We start from the raw sequence: 20,988 nt of genomic DNA, 5'->3' as shown, positions 1-20,988 counted from the left end.
ATTCTATAAAACAAATGAGCCCTATATTGATAAAATTCTACTGCTGCTGAATCACTTACGGTGGGATCCACTCAATCACAGTAATTATTTAATGTCACCAGAAACATGAATTTTACCTTTGATTGATAAAACTTGATAGTAGTTTCCTGAAACTTTGCTGGAAGAATTCTTCTTCCAAACAGATTGGCCAATACTAACACTAGCTTTTCCATAACATCTTGAGAAAAATGTTTTGAACCTATACAAATCAAAGATCTTTGTTATAAAGGTAAAAAGGTGCATCAATCTCATCTTTAACATTTCTTTAAAGATTGTATTCATTTATTTGACAGAGAAGCAGGGGGAAGCAGGCTCCCCGCAGAGGCGAACCAGGTGCGGGGCTCGACCCCGGGTCGCCGGGATCATAACCTGAGCTGAAGGCAGATGCTTAACTGACTCAGCCACCCAGTCATCCCCATTTTTGACATTTAAGTTGAATGTTTGGCTGCATTTCATTTCATGGAAACGGAAAATCTGTAACAAATACAGCAACCAAGGAACCGACAGTGTGCAACGGTGCCTTCTTCTTCCTGCTTTCTACTCCCACACTAGTTCATACCATAGTCGTTGTAACCGCAAATCGCCCCATCTCCTCACCTGGATTCCATCCACTCCTCTCACCCTCAACTTCAAGCTATGATCAGTTTTCCTGAAGCATTTTATGATCACGTCTCTCGCCCATTCAAAAAAATCTCCAATTACACCTCAGTATCTAATGAGCAAAATCCAATCTCCTTAGCCTAGCATTTAAGGCTTTCCAAACTCAGCCCACCAATGACCAAGTCCTATCTCCCTTCCTTACCTTCTCGCCACTCACGTTAAGGCACCACCCTTTTGACTTCCTCTCTACCGTTCACGACGCGTGAATATTACACCGGAGTGATTAAAAAGGTGCTACCTTTAATGACTTGGGCTCTAGACTCAGACCATTTATACCTGAATCTTGGCTCTGACACTTATTACAATTGTATGGCCATGGCAGTTTATTTAGCTTCTCTGAGTTTGTCTGAGTTTCCTTATTTACAAAATAGTGATAGCCATGTCACATGCCTCATAAAGTCATCAAATTTTCTACCTCCATGATTATAATAGTATACACCCTCCCACCCCACGCCCCATGCCCACAGAGCTTTTGGGGGGATAGAATTTCCTAAGTACCCTTGTTTCATGGAACAATGCATGCTCAGAGCTTAGTGACTAGACTTCTTGCACAAAGTAAAGTGTTGCTATCAATTATGATACAAGATAAAGAAATGCTATGAGAGGCACTGCATTTGTCAGGAGTTGGGAAATATAACAAATTTAAGCACAAAAAGGAGAACACTTCTTTTAGGGACACTGTTTAAAGGTCTACGGTTTAATTTTAAAAATTGAAGGCTTTTAATTAAAAAAAAATATTAGTCATTGGAATATTAGGCAGGCATCAAAATGCAATTCACAAAAAATTCCATGATACTGGCAAAATATATTTCAAGGAAAAGAAGATTCTAGATTCTAATTAGTTATTTAAATATATAAATTTATATATATTTATACTATATACTTATATATTTACTATACTATATGTTTATACTCTAAGAAAATACGATTGGAAAAAAATTCACGAATACTGATGGTGAATATTATATTTAACATAAGGCTTTCCTATATCTCTTTTCTATGCTCTGCACACATTAAATTTAATTATAAAAGATATTTATTAAAAAATCATATATTTTTAAAATATGCTCTGAGTCCTAGAATCTAGAAATTACCAAAGCTCATAAGAAACTAACATTTTAAAATAGATGACACAAAAGACGGCTGTCTCTCATATAACCTATATTAGTAGGTATATAAAATTTTATTTTATCTAATTTAATATTTCCAAATTATCTAAATATTAACTTGTGTTATTTTTGGCGAAAAAATTTTCCTGAAGTGCTAGCTCCGCTATAGTTTCTGTTGCTATTTTAGTATTATACACAAGAACAGCAAGCTTACCTTTCCTAGTTGGCTGACAGAGATTATGGAAAAGGCCTTTTAGGAGAAAACTGACGAAAACAAAATTAGAAGGCTCATGGTAATGCAGATGTGATACGAGGCCAGCAAACCCCCTTGGTTTACCTTCTTGATCTAAATAGCCCTAAAAAACAAAAATAATTTATTAGTTTGACTCAACTCACCCACGTATAGTGATTAATAACTAACTTATTCAGTGTCAGTTTAAAATAGTATTTAGTACCAATATAAGAGGAATTGGTAATTGTTATCCGGCTCATATGTGACAATCACACCAAGTAAAGAAATATTAGTCATTGGATATAACCTTGTAAAGACCACAAATTAATTCAGCATGATAAAAAAACGAAGATGGTGCCATTCCTATTTCACAAAAAGACAAGGGGCAATCATACCTGTTTCACAAGGAATTGGAAAGAAAACAAGAAGTAAAGTTTCAATAGCTCCGTGATTCTGGGTTGCTTGAAGGACAGCAACGAATGCTTTAGCACGGACAGCACCTTTAGAGAAGAGTATCCGCACCGTGTTAGTTTCATGAAATATATTTGCAAATAGTAATATAGATATGCTCTAATTTTAAGTGTTTTTCTGTATCTTATGATGTTTAGACGTCTTAAAAAAACCTTTCCGGAGAAACAAATATCCTTCCTGGCTGGAGAGAGACTGCCGCTCCCAGGCCTAGCTAACTCCTGAAGGCGACAGCAACGTCTCCAAAAGCATGCCTACCGGATACAAACCACCCAGTCCCAAGTGCATACCCGCAGCTACTCCTCCCGAGTGCTCTCACACCTAGCCAATATTCCTTGCCCAACGTCACCCCGGAGCCAGGTCCCGGGCAACAAGAGGCCACCTGTAGAGCCCAAGACCCAGGAGAATCATTCACAGTCGCCAATCCCAGACTTGCTTACTCTGACCTGTCTCGCCTTTTCCACAGAAACCATAATGAAGGAGGCACCTAAAGCTTCCTGCTCCTCCCGTCTTTTGCCGCCAGCCCAGCCTGGTGTCCTTCACATACAGTGCCCCGTAGTGTGCCGTGACTCCTGTCTCTAAGCCTTGTGAATATAATACCTTATTTTCCCGAGCCTTATCTCTGTCTCCTCTTGTGGCTGCCCCTGACTGACTATCACATGAAAGAATATAAAGGCTGGATATCAGCCGTATGTGCCATACCACAGATACGACGAGCAGCATGTAAGATTCAGTTAAATCTCACATTACGTGCTTTACCGTCTTCTTACATGGCACATCCTTCCTTTAACAAATAGAACATATAAAACACAACCATCAGAAATGAAGCATATTGCCAAATAACCTGGTAATAAATGTGAACCCAGCTTAAGAGCTTACAGCCCTTAGTTTATTCTGGAAGAGAACAAGGTCTGCTGCCGCATGCCCTGCAGTGTCGTGGCAAAAATAACAGAAGTGTGTCGACTAAAACAGAAGTACTGAAAACATTGCTTGGTTTCCGCTGTGAAACAGCACTGGGGGCGTAGTTCAGGTACCTTGGGGCTGCGCACTAACACGTCTACGAAATACCAACAAGAGGAAAATTTCCCAACATCATCACGTTTGAGCCTGTCTGCCATCAGGCCTGGGAGTTTATAGAACCTGGGAAGAACCTGTATTCGTGGTATGGCCGGCGGACTCTGAAATGAAGGTGGGAGGATATGGATGAGAGAGAGAAGGGAGAAAGGCAGGGGGTATGGTATACGTCGTCCTTACTTTAGGATGATTCTTTATGAGGGTCCCCAAAAATGCCCTTTCCTACCACCTCTCTCTCTCTCTCTCTCTCTCTCTCTCTCTCTCTCTTGCTCTACATTTGGTCATAGATGGCAACAGCAAGAAAACAGCAGAGTAGTAAGAGGGTGAGCAAGTCATGGTAGTTCACTGTAGTCTTAGGGCTGTAGACACATAACTAAAGCCCTACTAAGATAGTGAGGACCCTGACGGCAATGCATGCCGCCCTCGTAGCGATGAGTGACATCTACGTGATCAATGTGGCAGCAGGACTGGCAAAAGTAGATCAATAAACTTCCAGTCCAGAAAAGCTACATAAGCGTTAAAATCTACTACACACTGGCATGTGGTTCAAAAGCTATTCATCAGGGATCCCTGGGTGGCGCAGCAGTTTGGCGCCTGCCTTTGGCCCAGGGCGCGATCCTGGAGACCCGGGATCGAGTCCCACATCGGGCTCCCGGTGCATGGAGCCTGCTTCTCCCTCTGCCTGTGTCTCTGCCTCTCTCTCTCTCTCTGTGACTATCATAAATAAAAAAAAAAATAAAAAATAAAAAATAAAAAAAATTAAAAAAAAAAAACAAAAGCTATTCATCAAGCCTCACATTTAATAGGGTATTTGAGCCCCACTTAGGAGGGCAGACAGAAGCCAGAGTGAAATCATACATCCTATTCTTTGGTAATCCAACAGATTGACACTAATGTACCTATATCCAAAAGTGAGAAAATAGAAAAACCCACAATAGATCAATTTTTTATAAGAAAATTGATCCCAAAAAAAATTGATCGCTTTCCTAAAGTTATTCAGTCATGCTAAAATATATTACATGTCTATACGAGGAATGAAGACAAAGATCTTTGGCCACAGAGTGCTTACATTCCAGTGGGGAATATAGAGAAAATAAGTAAAACCATGATTGATAGATAGATGATAGATAGATAGATAGATAGATAGATAGATAGATAGATAGAAGATAGATAGATAGATAGATAGATAGATGATAGATAGATGATAGGTGATAGATAAATGATAGATAGATAATAGATGATAGATAGGTGATAGATGATAGGTGATGATAGATGATAGGTGATAGATAAATGATAGATAGATGATAGATGATAGATAGGTGATAGATGATAGGTGATGATAGATGATAGATAGATAGATGATAGATACCTGATGTACGGAAGGAGGGGCACGCGCTGTATATAAGTGAATCAGGGTCACAGCGCAGCACACAGGAGAAACATTTACAACTTAGAAAGGGCAACGTCAGGAGGCTTTACTGAGAGTAACGTTAGAACCAAAACTTAATGAGGTAAAGGAGTGAGGCTACGCACACGACTGAGAGAAGATGTTAGAAGCAAAAGAAACAGCAACGCCATGGTCCTCAGACTGTAACTGCCTTGAATATCCCTGGGGCAGGCGGTGGGCTCATGGGACAGCAGGGAGACGTGAGAGACCATCTCATGGTCCATCATAAGAAGGGGTAGGGGGCTGACCTATAAAAATTGTTTTCTTGAGATGCCCGGCGGGGCTCAGTGGTTGAGCGTCTCTGCCTTGGGCTCAGGATGTGATCCTGGAGTCCTGGATCGAGTCCCACATCGGGCTCCCTGCGAGGAGCCTGCTTCTCCCTCTGCCTGTGTCTCTGCCTCTTTCTCTGTGTCTCTCATGAATAAATAAATAAAATCTTTTTTAAAAAATGGTTTTCTTAAAAAAGATGGTTTTCTTTATGGAGCAAAATTGTTTTTTGAGAAATGATTTGGCATCCTTGATGGGCACCGTAAGATACGACCTCTGCAAGACAAGGCAAAATAACATAAGGTAAATGGATAATTATGAATTGACATTTAAAAAAAATACTTTATTAATATGTGGAAGAGTGATGTAAGAAATAGTGAAGCATTTCAGGAAAATTAAAATTCCGGTAGCAGACTTAAAATCCACATGTGTATAACTACAGAGGAGAACTGAAACCGGAGAGCGGCAGCAGCGATGTGAAAGATAAATTTCACATGTTCTCCCATAATGAAGAAACACATAGCGATAGAGTACAGAGAAAGAATTCTTGATTTAAAGATTATAATTTTTCCTGATAGAAAATTGGACAAATGAAAACAGAAGCAAATATCAAAGACCTAACTTAAGAAATCTCTTCTTAGTTCCAAAACCACTTGACCGTAGCAAAATGGAAATGAATTTAACATTACTGAATCGTACGCTTAAAAACGGCTAAGATGGTAATTTTACGTTATTTATATTTTACCACAATTTTAAAAACTGATCATGAAGATTCAAAGTTCTTAGCATGCAATAACTAAAACATCAATTTAAAAAATGGCCCACAAAACAGATTTTAAATTTAAGGATTTTTTTAAAGATTCATATAAATACGTAGGCAGAAAAAAAATCAAATTAACGACAAGAGAGTAGGAATTACGTGGCTCCTTTAGGGGAGACTAAAAGTGTCTACTCCTCTTTATTTTTTTTATTTTATTATTTTTTTTCTACTCCTCTTTAACAGTATGCTCCAGAGGAAACGAAGCCATCTTACTTTGATGTGATGAGTAAAGAGAAAATTCTGAAAACTTTATGTCCGTACTTGAGCTTTTTATGTGTGAAGATTACAGAGAGATTTTCTTGAATATGCCAAGGCAAAGAAATAAACCACTCCAATAAACTCTCTTAAATTTTTTTAAAGAACTTGCTAAAATATCTATTCTTCTCTCCTACACAGGAGTAAAAATTAAGAATGCAGAAACGGGGGAGTTTTGGTCTAAAATGATAGGTGCCTGCACTGTTAGACCAGCACCCCCAGAAGAGCCAACTCATTACCAAAGTCCTAAAAGATTCCTCGCATCAACAAACAGTATCTGAATTAATATACAATATTAAATATTAATACTCAATATACAAAAATAATGCATCTTCATAAGAATAAAAATCAAATTGTTTTATTATGAATTTTAAATCTCTCATGGTGAGATTAGACACAAAATATCTTAGCGAAAATTTCAGGAAAAGTTCAAAGTCATATCGACGTCTAATCAACTATATCAGTGTTTAAAAACCAAATGTACATGTGTGGCCAAATACCAAAATGATAATAAGACTGTCCTTGGATGAGGAAACCTGTATGCTTCTTGTCTTCCTTCAACCTTTTATATTATCTAAATATTCTTTGATGAGTTTGGGTTACTTTGTGTTTTTGCAAAAAAATAAACTCATCTGTTACGAAATGATCACAACTAATCATCTTGCGCCTTTTGAAAATGGAACCTAACACAGATCTTTTAAGATCTACCGCCAGGGAAAATTGGACATCCACATGCAGAAGAATGAAACTGGACCACTCTCTTGCACCAGACACAAAGATAAACTCAAAATAGATGAAAGATCTAAATGTGAGACAAGATTCCATCAAAATCCCAGAGGAGAACTCAGGCAACACCCTTTTTGAACTTGGCCACAGTAACCGGAGAAGGACAAACAGTGTATGTTCTCATTCATTTGGGGAATATGAATAATAGCGAAAGGGAATATAAGGGAAGGGAGAAGAAATGTGTGAGAAATATCAGAAAGGGAGACAGAACATAAAGACTTCTAACTCTGGGAAATGAACTAGGGGTGGTGGAGGGGGAGGAGGGCGGGGGGTGGGGGTGAATGGGTGACGGGCACGGAGGGGGACACTTGACGGGATGAGCACTGGGTGTTATTCTGTATGTTGGTAAATTGAACACCAATAAAAATTAATTTATAAAATTAAAAAAAAAAAAAAAGATCTACCGCCAGGGGCATGTGGGTGGCTCCGCGGGGTGAGCATCTGACTCTTGATTTCCGCTCAGGTCGTGATCTCAGGGTCATGAGATGGAGCCCGGAGTCAGGCTCTGAGCTCAGCAGGGCGTCTGCTTGAGACTCTCTCTCCCCCTCCCGCTGCACCTCCCTCCCCTCATGTTCCATCTCTCTCTCTCTCTGAGTAAATAAATAACATCTTTTAAAAATTCAAATCAAGTCAAATCTAGAGCCAGCAGCACCCTTAACTACTCTAGGACAGCACCGATCCCACATGAAAAAAAAAAAGTAATCCTTAATTCCAAATGCCCGTTCAGCACAAATCCTGTGATTGACAGAGGAGACAAAACTAATGATTCTCCTCTCACTCTAGCCCCAGCCCTCCACAACGCAAGACATCGCAAAGCGCAAAAAGCCGGTGAAACTGAAAAGTCATCGCTACAGACCTCTAAAGGAAAGCGAAGCTGACCACGGCCAGGCTGGCAGTGAAGACTCTACCTCCGAGAGTATCAAGCACGGTACCTTACCTTGGCTTTAGCATCCTCTGGGTCGTCTGCCTTGGAAGCCAGCAGCATGAGTCGCAGGACCAGGGTGATGCCCAGAGGGAACTGTCCTCTCAGTTCAGGAACGTTGGATTTAATGAGTTTTTCTATTTTGGGCAATGGAATACCAAAGAAATATACATCTCCCATCAGGTCTTGACCTCGTCTCCCGGCTCGTCCAGACATCTGGAACCGAAGAGAATCACAAAGTAAAACTCCCCTAAACATTTGGTCCATCGCAGCGTGAGAAATGAGCCTTTCACGTGGGGCTGGAGCAAGTAAGCTGTGCGTGCGTCCAACCGTTAGGTGGCCTGAAACTAGAGTCCAACGAAGACAGAGCTGAGAACGAGGCAGTCATCATTATTACGCCCTTGCTTCGTGTCAGAAACGGTGCGAAATATTCATATCATGATATACATTCGAACGAGCACAACGAGAAGAGAAGACTGGCCCCTGACTTCAAATTCACTTAGCGCTGAACTGTTCACCCCAATTCTGTCCTTTCCCACTTCCTCTCCCGTGTTCCCTTCCTACACGCCGGTGTGTTGCACCACCAGCCACCATACAAATCGTGCACAGATTGAAGAAATACATGAGTAAGATAAAGTTCAGAAATGCTACTCGTAGAAAACAGACTCTTTATAGAAGCTGTATTAGTCCTCATCTATTAGGTGCTCAGAATGCGCTAGATCCTTTGCACTGTTCTGATACGGGCCTCGCAACACACACCACATGAGGGGAATATGACCGTTATCCCCGTTTTACGATGTGGGAATAGGAACGCGGGGCACGGAAGAAACTTGTCCGTAGCCAAACACCAGGAGGGGGAAGATCCAGGACTCACACCATGACACCTTGGCCCCAAAGCTCGTCATGGGAAATGTCATAACGCCCTGGCTCCGGAGCCCGACGCGACTGCAAAGGTGACGTGGGAGAGGGAGCTGGCGCAGAACACGGCCCCGGGAGGAGAGAGCACAAGGACAGAGGCCGGGGAAGAGGCGGGAAATAAGAGGGGTGTTCTGTGGGATGGAAATGGGGCCTACGGGGGGATAAGAAGGAAGTGTTTGGAGAGAAGGAGAGGAGGGCATCTTGACGACAGCCTGAAAGTTGGCTGCCAGATGTGGTCCCGCGCCCTTGCGCTCGTGTGCCACTGTCTTCCGTTTTTGTTTTTTGTTTTTTGTTTTTTTCTTATTGTAAATAACTAAAACTAAAACCACTATGTGGTAATGGACTGATTTAGGGAAAGATACCCAGCCAGCTAGCTAAGGCCACACAATCCCAGACCTATTGATTTTAAATGTGTTTGGACCAACAGTGTCACACCAGACCTTTGGGTCTCCCATTCCTGCCTTTGCAGTGTGAGTGAGACACACCACATTTACCCCACTTTCTCCCTGGGTTCTAGACAGAGCTATGGAGCCGTCCCACACTCAGAGGCGATGGGCAGGCCCGAGTGGAGGTCACCGTGCGCCGGCCCACGAGCTGGCAGGTGCCTTCCCGATGGCAGGCCCGGTGTGCCAGCGCGTGAGGGCCGCACATGCACACTGCGACGGGAGCGCCTGCGTGCTGCAATACCTGTCTGTAACTGAGGGCATCCAGGTAGATGGAGTTCTGAGCAAAAACCACGGATTTACAGGGCATATTGATTCCTAAAGCCAGTGTCCCGGTAGCTGTCACCACCTAGGAAGAGAAGAAAGGGATCCTTCACGAAATAGCATTTCAGGAGAAGGCCAAGGCTGGGCTTCCCGGCGCCCCCGAGGGAGCCCCCCTACCCCACACACTCCCGGGGGTCCCAGGGCCCAGGACGCTGTTCTCCTGCCAATGCTTATCTGGCTGATTCACTTCTCGGCTCAAAGGTGGAACAGAAAACCCGGGACCAGCCCAGCCACAGCAAGCACCGGCCCCCGGCCGGCCACGACCCCCCGCCCTGCACACGTGTCCTCGTGGGACTGTGATGCTCAGGTGGCAGTCGCGGGTCTGCTGTCCTCCACTGGGCCCCGAGCCCTCTTGGCCACTGCATCCCCGGGGACGAGCGTCCCTGGCCGGGGACAGGTCCTCAGTGACTGTTTCTTAATGAGGGACTGAAAAGGGGATTTCTTCCTGGCGGGGCAGCAACACCTAGCAACCCGCTTCTGGGCTACTGCCTGCTTCGCCCACGACCACTTACTCGTGAAGGTTATTTCTATGGAAATTACGGATCCTGTGATAATAAGAGCAAAACAGTTTCATTTCCCCCAGAATTGCCTCGACAAACTGACCAGAAAGGCACCAGGGCAAACTTTAATGTTTCTTAAATGATTCAACTTTTGCTCATTTTCTCATATAATGCTGAGTATTCTTTTTTCTTTTTCTTTTTCTTTTTTTTTTTTTAATGCTGAGTGTTTCCAGTGGCCCTCTCTTTCTCTTTTCATTGATTGTTTATATGCCTTGGCTTCATGTCAATGTGGAATAATTTTCTGGAGTTATTCTGTAACTGAGACCTACACATCTGTGAAAATGAAACACATACTCTATTAGCTTTTTCTAAAGTTCGTTAATGGAAACAAAAATGGGAAGAGTAAAAACGTTAAATTTATATTGTAACTAGAAGAAATGCCTCTTTAGAAATGTGTTCTCTACGAGAAAGTTATCACTATTTCCAAATTGCCTTTTCCGGAGTGATCTAATTACTCATTTAGTAAACTGGTAGTACTTAGGCCTCTACTATTTAACGTATACTATTTTATTTATTTTTATTTTATTTTATTTATTTTTTATTTTTTATTTTTTATTTTTTTACGTATACTATTTTAGACACAAGACATGCCAATCAAAATAGGTGTACCTTTCTTCCTCAATGTACAAGCGTGTAGAAAATCTTGTCTCTAGTTACTGTCCTTTTTCTTAAAGATTTATTTGAGAGAGAGAGAGGGTGGGAGTGGAGGGAGGGGCAGAGGAGAGGGACAAGCAGACTCTCCACTTAGCGGGGAGCCCGACGCGGGGGCTGCATCTAGGACCCTGGGGTCACGACCTGAGCAGAAGGCAGAGGCTTAACTGACTGAGCCACCCAGGCGCCCCTCTAGTTAATGACTTTTAAAGTAAATAAATAACTTATTAGTTAGGAGAAAAGCCAAGCAAAGTTGTTAATGATATGTCTTAGTTTTTATCCAGATTAAAATATTACCTTTTGATTTTCTTCAACACATTATTCAAAATTAAGAAATAGTTACCTACAGTAGTATCCTCTCCTTCTCTCCTCCCTCCCTCCCCCTCCTTTTGCTCTCTCTTTCTCACTTTCTTTCTTTTTTTTTTTTAAGATTTTATTTATTTATTCATGAGAGACACAGAGAGAAGCAGAGACCCAGGCAGAGGGAGAAGCAGGCTCCTTGCAGGGAGCCCGACGTGGGACTTGATCCCGGGACCCCGGGGTCATGCCCTGAGCCAAAGGCAGACGCTCAACCACTGAGCAGCCTAGGCATCCCTCTTTCTCGCTTTCTCACATACACAAATATAATATACATCATACAAAAGAATTTGATATGGATACTTTTAAAAACTCAGGGGCTATTTTTAAATATTACTCAAGGTCTGAACTGAGATATATTAATTGTCCTTGTGGATTTATCCAGACTATCTGCACACACCCTCATGTAACATACTACATAAAACGTAATAAGGCTGGCTTTCCAGCTGTGTAAGGTAATCTTCGTCTTGTTTGCCATCAGTGACAGGAGAGAGAGCACGTAGGGGCGACTCAAATAAAAACTGCCAAGATAGGCATGAGCCCCGAGGAAGTGACACATTCTTGCTCTGACTTCAGCTATTACACTGAGAAAAGATTTGACCAAAACCCTATTATAAGTGTCCCCTAAGCTCATGAAAGGATGTCTGTAACAAAGATCACGTGAACAACTGGCAAAATTCCCTAGAAATTATGAATGAAAAAGCAAGGGGTTGCTGTTGCAAGATCATAATAGGCATACTTCATTCCAGAAATATATGCAAAAGTATCTGGTTAGGGAATATTTTAATTCATGAGAAAGAGGTAATAATGAATTTCAAACCCCCTCCCTCAATTAAATAAGATGGAAGACTATGCAGTGATATCCTGAGTTCTAAATATATATATAAAAGATATAATTAGATAAGAAAGAATTGCTATTTTCCCCTTTCATGGACATTCACTTTCATATAGACACAGCTTCAAATTTTAGGATGAAAAAGTTTACCTACCCTAATAAATCCTTTCCTAAAAAGAATCTCAACTAACTGTTTGTCTTTGAAGCTTAAAGAGCTGTGATGATATCCAATACCCCTTCTTGCCAAAGCCTTCAGCTCTGCACCTTTTCTTGTGAATTTTACTCGATCAAACACCATCTGCAAAGTCTGAAAGAAGCAAGAGTATTAGGGACTTTGATCACTTATCTAAGTTGAATTTAAATCAGAATAAAATATTTAAATGAAAGTAGCAGTCATACTATGTAATAGTTTTGTTTTGTTTTTAAAGATTTTGTTTCTTATTCATGAGAGACCGAGAGAGAAGCAGAGACCCAGGCAGAGGGAGAAGCAGGCTCCATGCAGGGAGCCCGATGCGGGACTCGATCCTGGGACCTTGGGGTCACGCCCTGAGCTGAAGGCAGAGGCTCAACCACTGAGCCACCCGGGTGGCCCTTATGTAATAGTTTGACTAAATGAAGCAACTGCTTGAGATTAACTCTACATGAGAACCAAGAACATTTTATGGCAGCAACAGTAACTACAGGAAATATTCCCAAATCCTTGAACATGCTATCTCTGTTTCACCCCACTTTAGAGATGAAAAATACTGACAAAACAGTAAAGAAAACACCTAGCGGAGGCGTGAGTATATGACCTGTCCTAGCCTGAGTGAAGTCAGCTCTCTGTGGAGCCTCAAAGTTCTCCCTGGGCAGAAAAAAACTTCTCCAGGAAGGCAGAGCTGGCTTCGTACCCTGTATGGTCGGAGAGCGCTTACCTCTCACTGTAAATCTGTCATAAATGGTCTTAAACATGGCGATTCCCTAAGGAGGAAATCCACTTGTGTGGAGAGTTATATGTACAAAGATAAACACTGTGTATGAGAGAGAGAGGAAGAAGAAGAAAGAAAGAGAAAGAAAGAAAGAAAGAAAGAAAGAAAGAAAGAAAGAAAGAAGAAAGAAATAAAGAAGAAAGATGAAAGAAAGAAATAAAGAAGAAAGAAAGAAAGAAAGAAAGAAAGAAAAGAAGAAGAAGAAGAAGAAGAAGAAGAAAGGAAGGAAGAAGACAGAAAGAAAAAAGAAAGAAGAAAGAAAGAAAAGAAAGAAAGAAAGAAAGAAGAAAGAAGAAAGAAAGAAAGAAAGAAGAGGAAAGAAATAAAGAAGAAAGAAAGAAAGAAAGAAAGAAAGAAAGAAAGAAAGAAAGAAGAAAGAGAGAAAGAAAGAAAGAAAGAAGATGAAAGAAATAAAGAAGAAAGATGAAAGAAAGAAAGAAAGAAAGAAAGAAAGAAAGAAAGAAAGAAAGAAGAAAGAAAGAAAGAAAGAAGAAAGAAAGAAAGAAAGAAAGAAAGAAAGAAAGAAAGAAAGAAAGAAAACCCTAAGTATCCAAAAGCAAGAGGTACTTCAGTTGTTTAGTCATCCATGTAATGGAATATTGAGGAGATATTCATATGATGATGTAAATTTATGCTTATTAAAAAGGAAGAGACTGTGTAGTTTACAAAAAAAAAGTATACAGTAGAACTGTGGGTGTACATAGTCCCCAATTAAAAATGTATGAAAGGTTCGTCCAAAGGGCAGTGATTCCTTCTGATTGATGCCATTGCTTTTATTATTACTAACTTATATTTTCAACTTCATCGACCTTAAGCATGGATTATTTTCATTTAAAAAATTTTTGAGGAAAAAATGGCATACCACTTTTAGATATTTCAATGTCTTTTTGGTGGAATGTATTAACTATAATGTAGACAGCTTCTGATTTTGACAAATTCATTATTTAAAGAGTATTGAACCACATGTACCCAAATATTCGAATGAGGCATGTGGGATTGAAGTCTAGAATTCAGGATGTGAAAAAGCCTTTCTATGAAAGAATAAATAATAAAAGGACAGACCCGCTCAGGGATTAATTGTTAACAAGCAAGAAATAATCTATAAAGCCAGATCCTGTCCTTTTTAGATGTGCTCTGCAGAGCCCTCGAGTTACACGTAGCTAGGAGGTCACACACAGAGATCTCTGTTCTACTGGAGATCGCATTCAGTTATTACATTCAACACTGTCTACAACTGAGAGATAATGGCTGATGAGTGAAGTCATTTCCTGGAGTATTTCATTCCGAGAGCTGACCTCAGCGTCTATCGCTTTTTGATTAGCATATGTGCACTCCTCAGGGATTTCCAGGTTCTTCTCTAGAATCTTGAGTAGATTATTATGTTCAGCTTCATGTATTAGCTTTTGATCCATTTTTCTGAGATTTTTCTGGCTTCTCTCGTCTCTGTTCATAAAGATAAGTTTTAAGTAATAAATAGATTCAGCTACCATAGTGAGCCCAGGGCTTCCCAGATCCCCTCATCACCCAGACATTCACTCCTACAAACATCTGTACTATTTTGATTCAGACTTCTACTGCACTTCCTCTAATGCACTCCCCTATTAGCCTCTGGGACTGGTGGTCCTTCGGTAGACGTTTCTCTATGTACCCATATTTTCCTTGAATGTTCCCTTTCGTCTCTGCTGCAAGTAGCCTTCTTACCAAATCTAGTTCTCCTCTGTTGCTACAGTGGTGATCGTTTTCTCTGTCTCATGACATCAGGCTTGGAGGTAAGGTAGGTGTCTCCCTTGCTCCACATTGCCAATTTCAGGCCACTGTACCTCTCCCCTTGTGGTAAAGGCTGTGACAGCTCTGAGTTTGGTTGTTAAGCAAGGGCTTTCAGCTACACCGTCCCTGGAGAAGCGTCCTTAACTGACAAGAGCTTCCTAGAAATGCCTGCGAGGTTACAACCTCTCTTGGGAGAGAGGAAGAGTCTACAGCCAGTAATTGACCAATATGAGGTATAGAAATCAGCCCCCTGGACCCAGGCTGGGACATTCTGTGATGCTCCCAGATCTCCCTATTGGACCAGGACCAGCCAATGTTCCAGCAAAACTCACATCCATGCATGTTTTCTTTGCTTTCTCTCTCCCTCTCTTTTTTTTTTTTTTCTTCTTTCACTCTCTTGCAGGTCCTTCATAAGTGTAACCTTTCAATAAATCACTTACACAGTTATCTCCATCTCAGGGTGTACTACTAAGGAATCTTCCCTCAGACACGGTTGCATAAACCCTGGCTGTGTCATCAGACCATATTATCCATTACCTGTCAATGTAACAGCCTTTTATACCCAGCTCACTTACTTTTCTTTAATTTTTTTTTTTTACATTGTCTCCTAGCTGTGAATATAAGACTACTTCAAAATGATAAGAAGGGCTCAGTTGTATCCCATCACTAAGAGTTTCCACCTCCAAATAACATTAACCTTAACTCAAGGGAGAATGATGTGACTATGGAAAGGCCTGGCCCTAATGTTTGCAGAGCATGGGGCAAAGTACTAATGGAGGCCCACATATTGTTGTTTAACTACCGGTTTTAAATCAAAGTAACAAACTGTCAAATAAAATATATTCTCTCCTTCTACCTTGACACATATAGCTCCATAATAATATGGAATTTAAAAGGGGGAGAATGAGCTCTGGGTGGCTATGCCTCCCAAGATCCACCGACTCCTAATATTATAGGAATAGTTACAGATAGAAGAGGGTGGGCCAGAGGGGAACCCTCCAAAACACAAGGCTCAAGATAAGATCCCCTCTTACCCTCCATATAATGGTGGTATTGAACAAGATATTAAAACATCCTTTATATTTTAATATTTGAATTGTTGGTCACTAGTCCATTGGAAATGATGGCTCCCGGTGTCCTGAAGAAAGGTCGCCTAGAGATCAGCTCCTGAAAAGGCTTATACTACCGATGCTGTCCCTGTCTGGGCTCTTCACCTCCCACTACTTCCAAGAAAACATCACAATAAGCAGAGGGAAGATAAGAAAGGTCAGCAGCAAAGTACAGCTTGCTCTAGAGCTTGAGAAATCTGACTCAGAAAAGTTCTAAAAGCTGTGTCTACTTTGAAAAAAAATATCTGAGTTTGATTGCTCGGAATCATTTAAAAATATCTTACTTTCCAAGCAATATGCTGAGCATTGCGGATAAAAAGAGGAAAATATTAATAATGTAGGAAAAAGAAAGACAAGTGAAAAATAACAGTAATGCATCATAATAATTGATCTACTAAACACTGAAAGCGGAACAAGAACACAGGAAAAAAAAGATTACTAAATTTAACTAGGGAATTACAGCAAGATTCAGAGAAGGGAGCAAAATTATGAGTGTAAGCTTTGGGGACAATCAGAAAAGAGTGCACTTAAGGCAGATGGGTCAGATCATGTGAAAACATAGAGGTAGAAGAACAGGTCGTGTAAGGAGAACTGTAATGCTGAGTATGGGTAGAGGGGAGTGGTAGGGAGTAAAATGGGAAAAGTCATGGCAAAGCCCCAAACCTGTTGGCATACAGCAACAGCCAAAATAAGAAGAAAGAATACTGAACATGGAATAATTTAATCAATTTGAGTATTAGCAAGAGCAACTGTTAGCTACGCTGGAGAGTAGTGAACCCTCAGGCTCTGGAGTCTAAAAAGAAGACCCCTGCAGTCATTCAAGGAAGACTCATAATGAGCATCTACACCGGGTGGCAACAGAAGGAGGGAATTACGGGGAGACCATGAACTCCGAGGACCAGAGTTTTCAGGATTCTACATGAGAACAGCAGAGAAGAGGATTCAAAAGCAAAGTTCTCAACCATAAAACTGACATTGCAGTCAGTTCTCAAATCCATCAGATGTTCTCGTATGTGACCGTGATGCTAAATCCCTGTTGTGATCCAAGACACGACGCGTTCTGACTTTGTTCTGAGGACTGACCCAGAGCTGGAGTCACACGCTTCTTCGAGGCGTGATTATGGCAGGTAATAACCCCCCATGCTCACAGGCCGTGGTCCCGCCTCCCGGGAGCCCTGAAAGATACTCGTCTATGCAGCTAAGGTATATGCATATGAATAGCATGACCACCAGTCTTTACCCCATTCTCCCACCCAAACTTACACAATTTGCAAAGAAGTCCAGGCAGTTACTAGAACTTCTTTGTAGCACATTCAATGCATGATTCTGACTGGACTTGTGAAGTACTTTGACCTTTAACCACTAATTCATTTTGTTAAATACTTACATTGTCTTTTGTCTCTCGATGGATTTTTTGATTTTTCGAATTTTGTTAATCACGTCATGGGCCTCTTTATCAGCTTTGGGAGGTCTATTTATTGCTTGTTTTCGCACCAGGAAATTCCTCAAGCTGGCAGCCCTTCCTTCTACATCTCCTAAGTTGAATCTATGAATAAATGAAAAGACCGCTTACCTTGGAAACAATTTCATCAATAAAATCTAAATCATATTTCCATCTACTGTTCACATCCTGACATATACCTGTTGAGTTCTTAATATCCACCTTTAGGAGTTTTATCCCGAATAGGCACACAGGGTGCCTGGGTCAGCAGACTCCTTATTAATTACCTTCTAGGAAACAGTAAGCTCCCCTCCTTGCTGCAGACCTTACCCCGAGGCAACAACCAGAGCCCATGGAAATTTTTCCTGTAAATGTACTCAGATATTCCACAGGTAAAGGAGAGAGAACAATGGATTTTCTCTATTTACATACAGAAAAGAGATCGCTCCTTCCCCAAAACAAGATGAGAAAAAGAAGTTTAAAAACAAAAAAATATATATGTTCTTTTGCTGATTTGTATTATTGTTGTAGTTGCTCTTGTATTAACTCCACTCATCTTGAGGTCTGCCAAGGCCTTAGCATTATATAAAAATATGTAAGTTCAGATTTCACAAATCTTTTGTGAAATTTAGGGATTCCTCTGTGGGTTTTTTTTTTTTTTCATTTTACTGAAATCTAATTGACATGTAACATTCTATAAGTTTAAGGTATACAACACGATATATTTGATACATATGTGCACCACAAAGTGATTACCAATATAACATTAGTTAACACATCCATCACCTCTGCGTAGTTGCCTTTTGTGTATTAGTGTGAAAAGATTTAAGATCTACTCTCTTACTAACTTTGAAGTATATAGTACAGTATTCTGGGTCAGCAGACTCCGGTCTACTGCTTTCTACAGAATTGTGTTTCTTTCTAACTAAAATATGTAGCCATGCTCTAAAGTAAAGTAGGTGAGCTGTGTAACTTTTGGTACAAGTTACACAGTTTTGGTACAACTACCAAAAGTTAAGAATTTTTTTTCCTTGTGCCAACAAAAAAAGGTAAAAGGATTGCTATCTCCAAAAGTTCCAAACACAGCCATACGTCCAATTACCATCATTATTTTAAATATACATCACAAATAATGACCCCCTACTACATGTCTGTTACATATAAACAAGTTTCATTAAACTTTGCCAGCTGAGCAAAATTATGTAGCTTTATTGATTGATTGATTGATTGATATCTGTAGCCTGTTTAAACTTCTATGGCTGAAAGTAGTTTGAAATTGTCTAAAGTAAAGAAAGCATTTTATTATGATCCCAAACTATGTGATCAAAGTTAATCCAGGATATAGTGTTACCTACATAATGAATATATTTAGGTATAATTAAGGTATATAATATATATATCTTTATATATTATACACCTTAACTATATATAATTATATATAATTATATATATTATATATAAATATATAATATATATACCTTAATTATAAATATAATATATATATATGTATATTTAAGTATATAATTTATACCTCACCCAAACTGGATGATTACATTCAATTTTAAGCTATTTTCACGCTATAGCATATATATGTTAGCAAGATTGTGTCTCTAAGTTACAGTTCTCTTAACTTTAAATTAAAAACAATAAAATACACCACCAACAAATACGCTAGCATGTTGTAAGGATACTTTAATTCTACGTGGGATACTTGTGTGTGTTAACATTCAATTTATTTTGCCAAGAATCTCATTATTTACTGGAAATTTACAAGACCTAAATAAAAATATAATAGTTTGTAGTAAGAAGATAACAAAAAAAAAAATAGAGTAGGAAACTATTTAAAGATGGTAATTTGTAATGGCACCAGTAAAAATATTTTTTTTAAGAACTGAACTAGGAAGGTATATTTTTTAAATATGCATTCTGATAAGTGAACACCAGAAATAGTTATGAATACTTTATTACAACAGTGAATTTGTATAATTTTCCTCAACAGAATAAGCTTGATTCAAATTACAAACAAAAACAAATTAAAATGACTTACAAAAAAAACAATGCTGGTAACTTTTCCATTTTCCTTAGCTTTTCAACGAGAAGTGGAAACATGCTGACTGTGTTTTCTGAACTAAAAACTGAATCAGGACAAAGATTCTTCAGAACTGTTTTGGCCTGTAGCAATGAATTAAAAAAATCACTAGTTTTGAATTCTGCATAATAAAGAAAGGAACTACCACTTTCAGCTAAAATATTTTCATAATTGTCTAGTCTGTGTTTCTGTGCTTCTTTAAAATAAAATAGAATAACAAAATAATTATGAAAATATAAACTTTTGTAGAGAATGACCAAAGATATATATACAAATCAATGCACCAAAGAACAACAAAAAGACTAATCTATATACATGCACACATATATGCAATTTAACATGCAATTATGTAAGGCAACACAAATCAGTCAGAAAGAGGTCGCTCAGTAAAGGATGCTGGTGCCACTACTGCAAAAGGTGCAGTAAATCAGTTTCTCTCCATGTCGTGTATAAAAACCACTTTCAGATATGTTTTGAATGTTTTTAAATGACAAAAATAAATGGAAGGAAATGTAAATTAATTATGCTTCTGAGTGGAAAGAGATTACCTAAATTAAAATGTAATGGGAAAAAACCTCCAATGGGAAAAGTCTAGCACATGTCGCTCAACAGAAATGAGAAACCTCAATGTGTGACAACAAAACAAACTTCAAAAAATAAAGACCATCATCAACTTACTTAATATAAATATGCAAAACTTAGGACTCCAGGTTAAGGTTCTAAGACACAAGTAGTTTCTACAAATTGAAATAAAAATCATAAAATAAAATAAAAAAAAAATCCCTACGGGCACCTGGGTAGCTCAGTAGGCTAAGCGTCTGCTTAGGTCAGGTCATGATCCCGGGGTCTCGGGACCAAGCCCGGCACGGAGCTCCCTGCTCAGTGGTGAGTCTGCTGCTCTTTCTCTCTCTCCCTCTGCTCCTTGCCACTGCTCGTTCTCCTCCTATCTCTCAGGTAAATAAAATATTTTTTAAAAAAGAAAGAAAGAAAGAAGAAAGAGAAAGAGAAAGAAAGAAAGAAAGAAAAAGAAAGAAAGAAAGAAAGAAAGAAAGAAAGAAAGAAAGAAAGAAAGAAAGAAGAAAGAAAAGGGGAAGACAAAAAGATCCCAAGACAAACATGACAAAGGAGTAAAGAATGCTTCGGAGCTACCACTACTGTGATTTCAATCTCTCTGCTGTCAAGGCATCAACACGGACCCTGGATACGGGCGCCCCTGTTCTGGTCCTATTATGACGTTGAACAGGAAGGTGGCTTCTGCTGTAGGCTTTAGAAAGCCAGAGGATTAAGCAAAGAGCAATTTCCTTTTCCCCCTTCTATTCTATCTCAAAATCCCTAGACTTCCAGTTCAACATAAAACCCTAAAGTGAACATTGAAGACTAAACCAATAGCAGTAATGATGATGATGATGATGATGGCGATGGCAACGTAAGTCAAGAAAACAAAGAA

At 39.7% G+C, this 20,988-nt stretch overlaps 1 protein-coding gene across 1 annotated transcript in view; it reads right to left on the bottom strand.

Annotated features, from left to right (window-relative positions):
* LOC129516957 (probable ATP-dependent RNA helicase DDX60) overlaps positions 1-20,988 on the bottom strand; it is a 93,199-nt gene that overhangs the window by 22,581 nt on the left and 49,630 nt on the right. The window contains 9 exon segments of the mRNA XM_055336553.1: positions 117-238; positions 2,023-2,164; positions 2,436-2,540; positions 8,095-8,295; positions 9,685-9,789; positions 12,322-12,474; positions 14,431-14,578; positions 17,399-17,557; positions 19,500-19,624. Coding sequence (XP_055192528.1) covers positions 117-238; positions 2,023-2,164; positions 2,436-2,540; positions 8,095-8,295; positions 9,685-9,789; positions 12,322-12,474; positions 14,431-14,578; positions 17,399-17,557; positions 19,500-19,624 — 1,260 coding nt within the window.

The sequence above is a fragment of the Nyctereutes procyonoides genome, unplaced genomic scaffold (genome assembly GCF_905146905.1).
Source record: "Nyctereutes procyonoides isolate TBG_1078 unplaced genomic scaffold, NYPRO_anot_genome, whole genome shotgun sequence".
In the NCBI taxonomy this organism is placed as follows: domain Eukaryota; kingdom Metazoa; phylum Chordata; class Mammalia; order Carnivora; family Canidae; genus Nyctereutes; species Nyctereutes procyonoides.
This window is presented reverse-complemented; position numbering and strand designations above follow the sequence as displayed.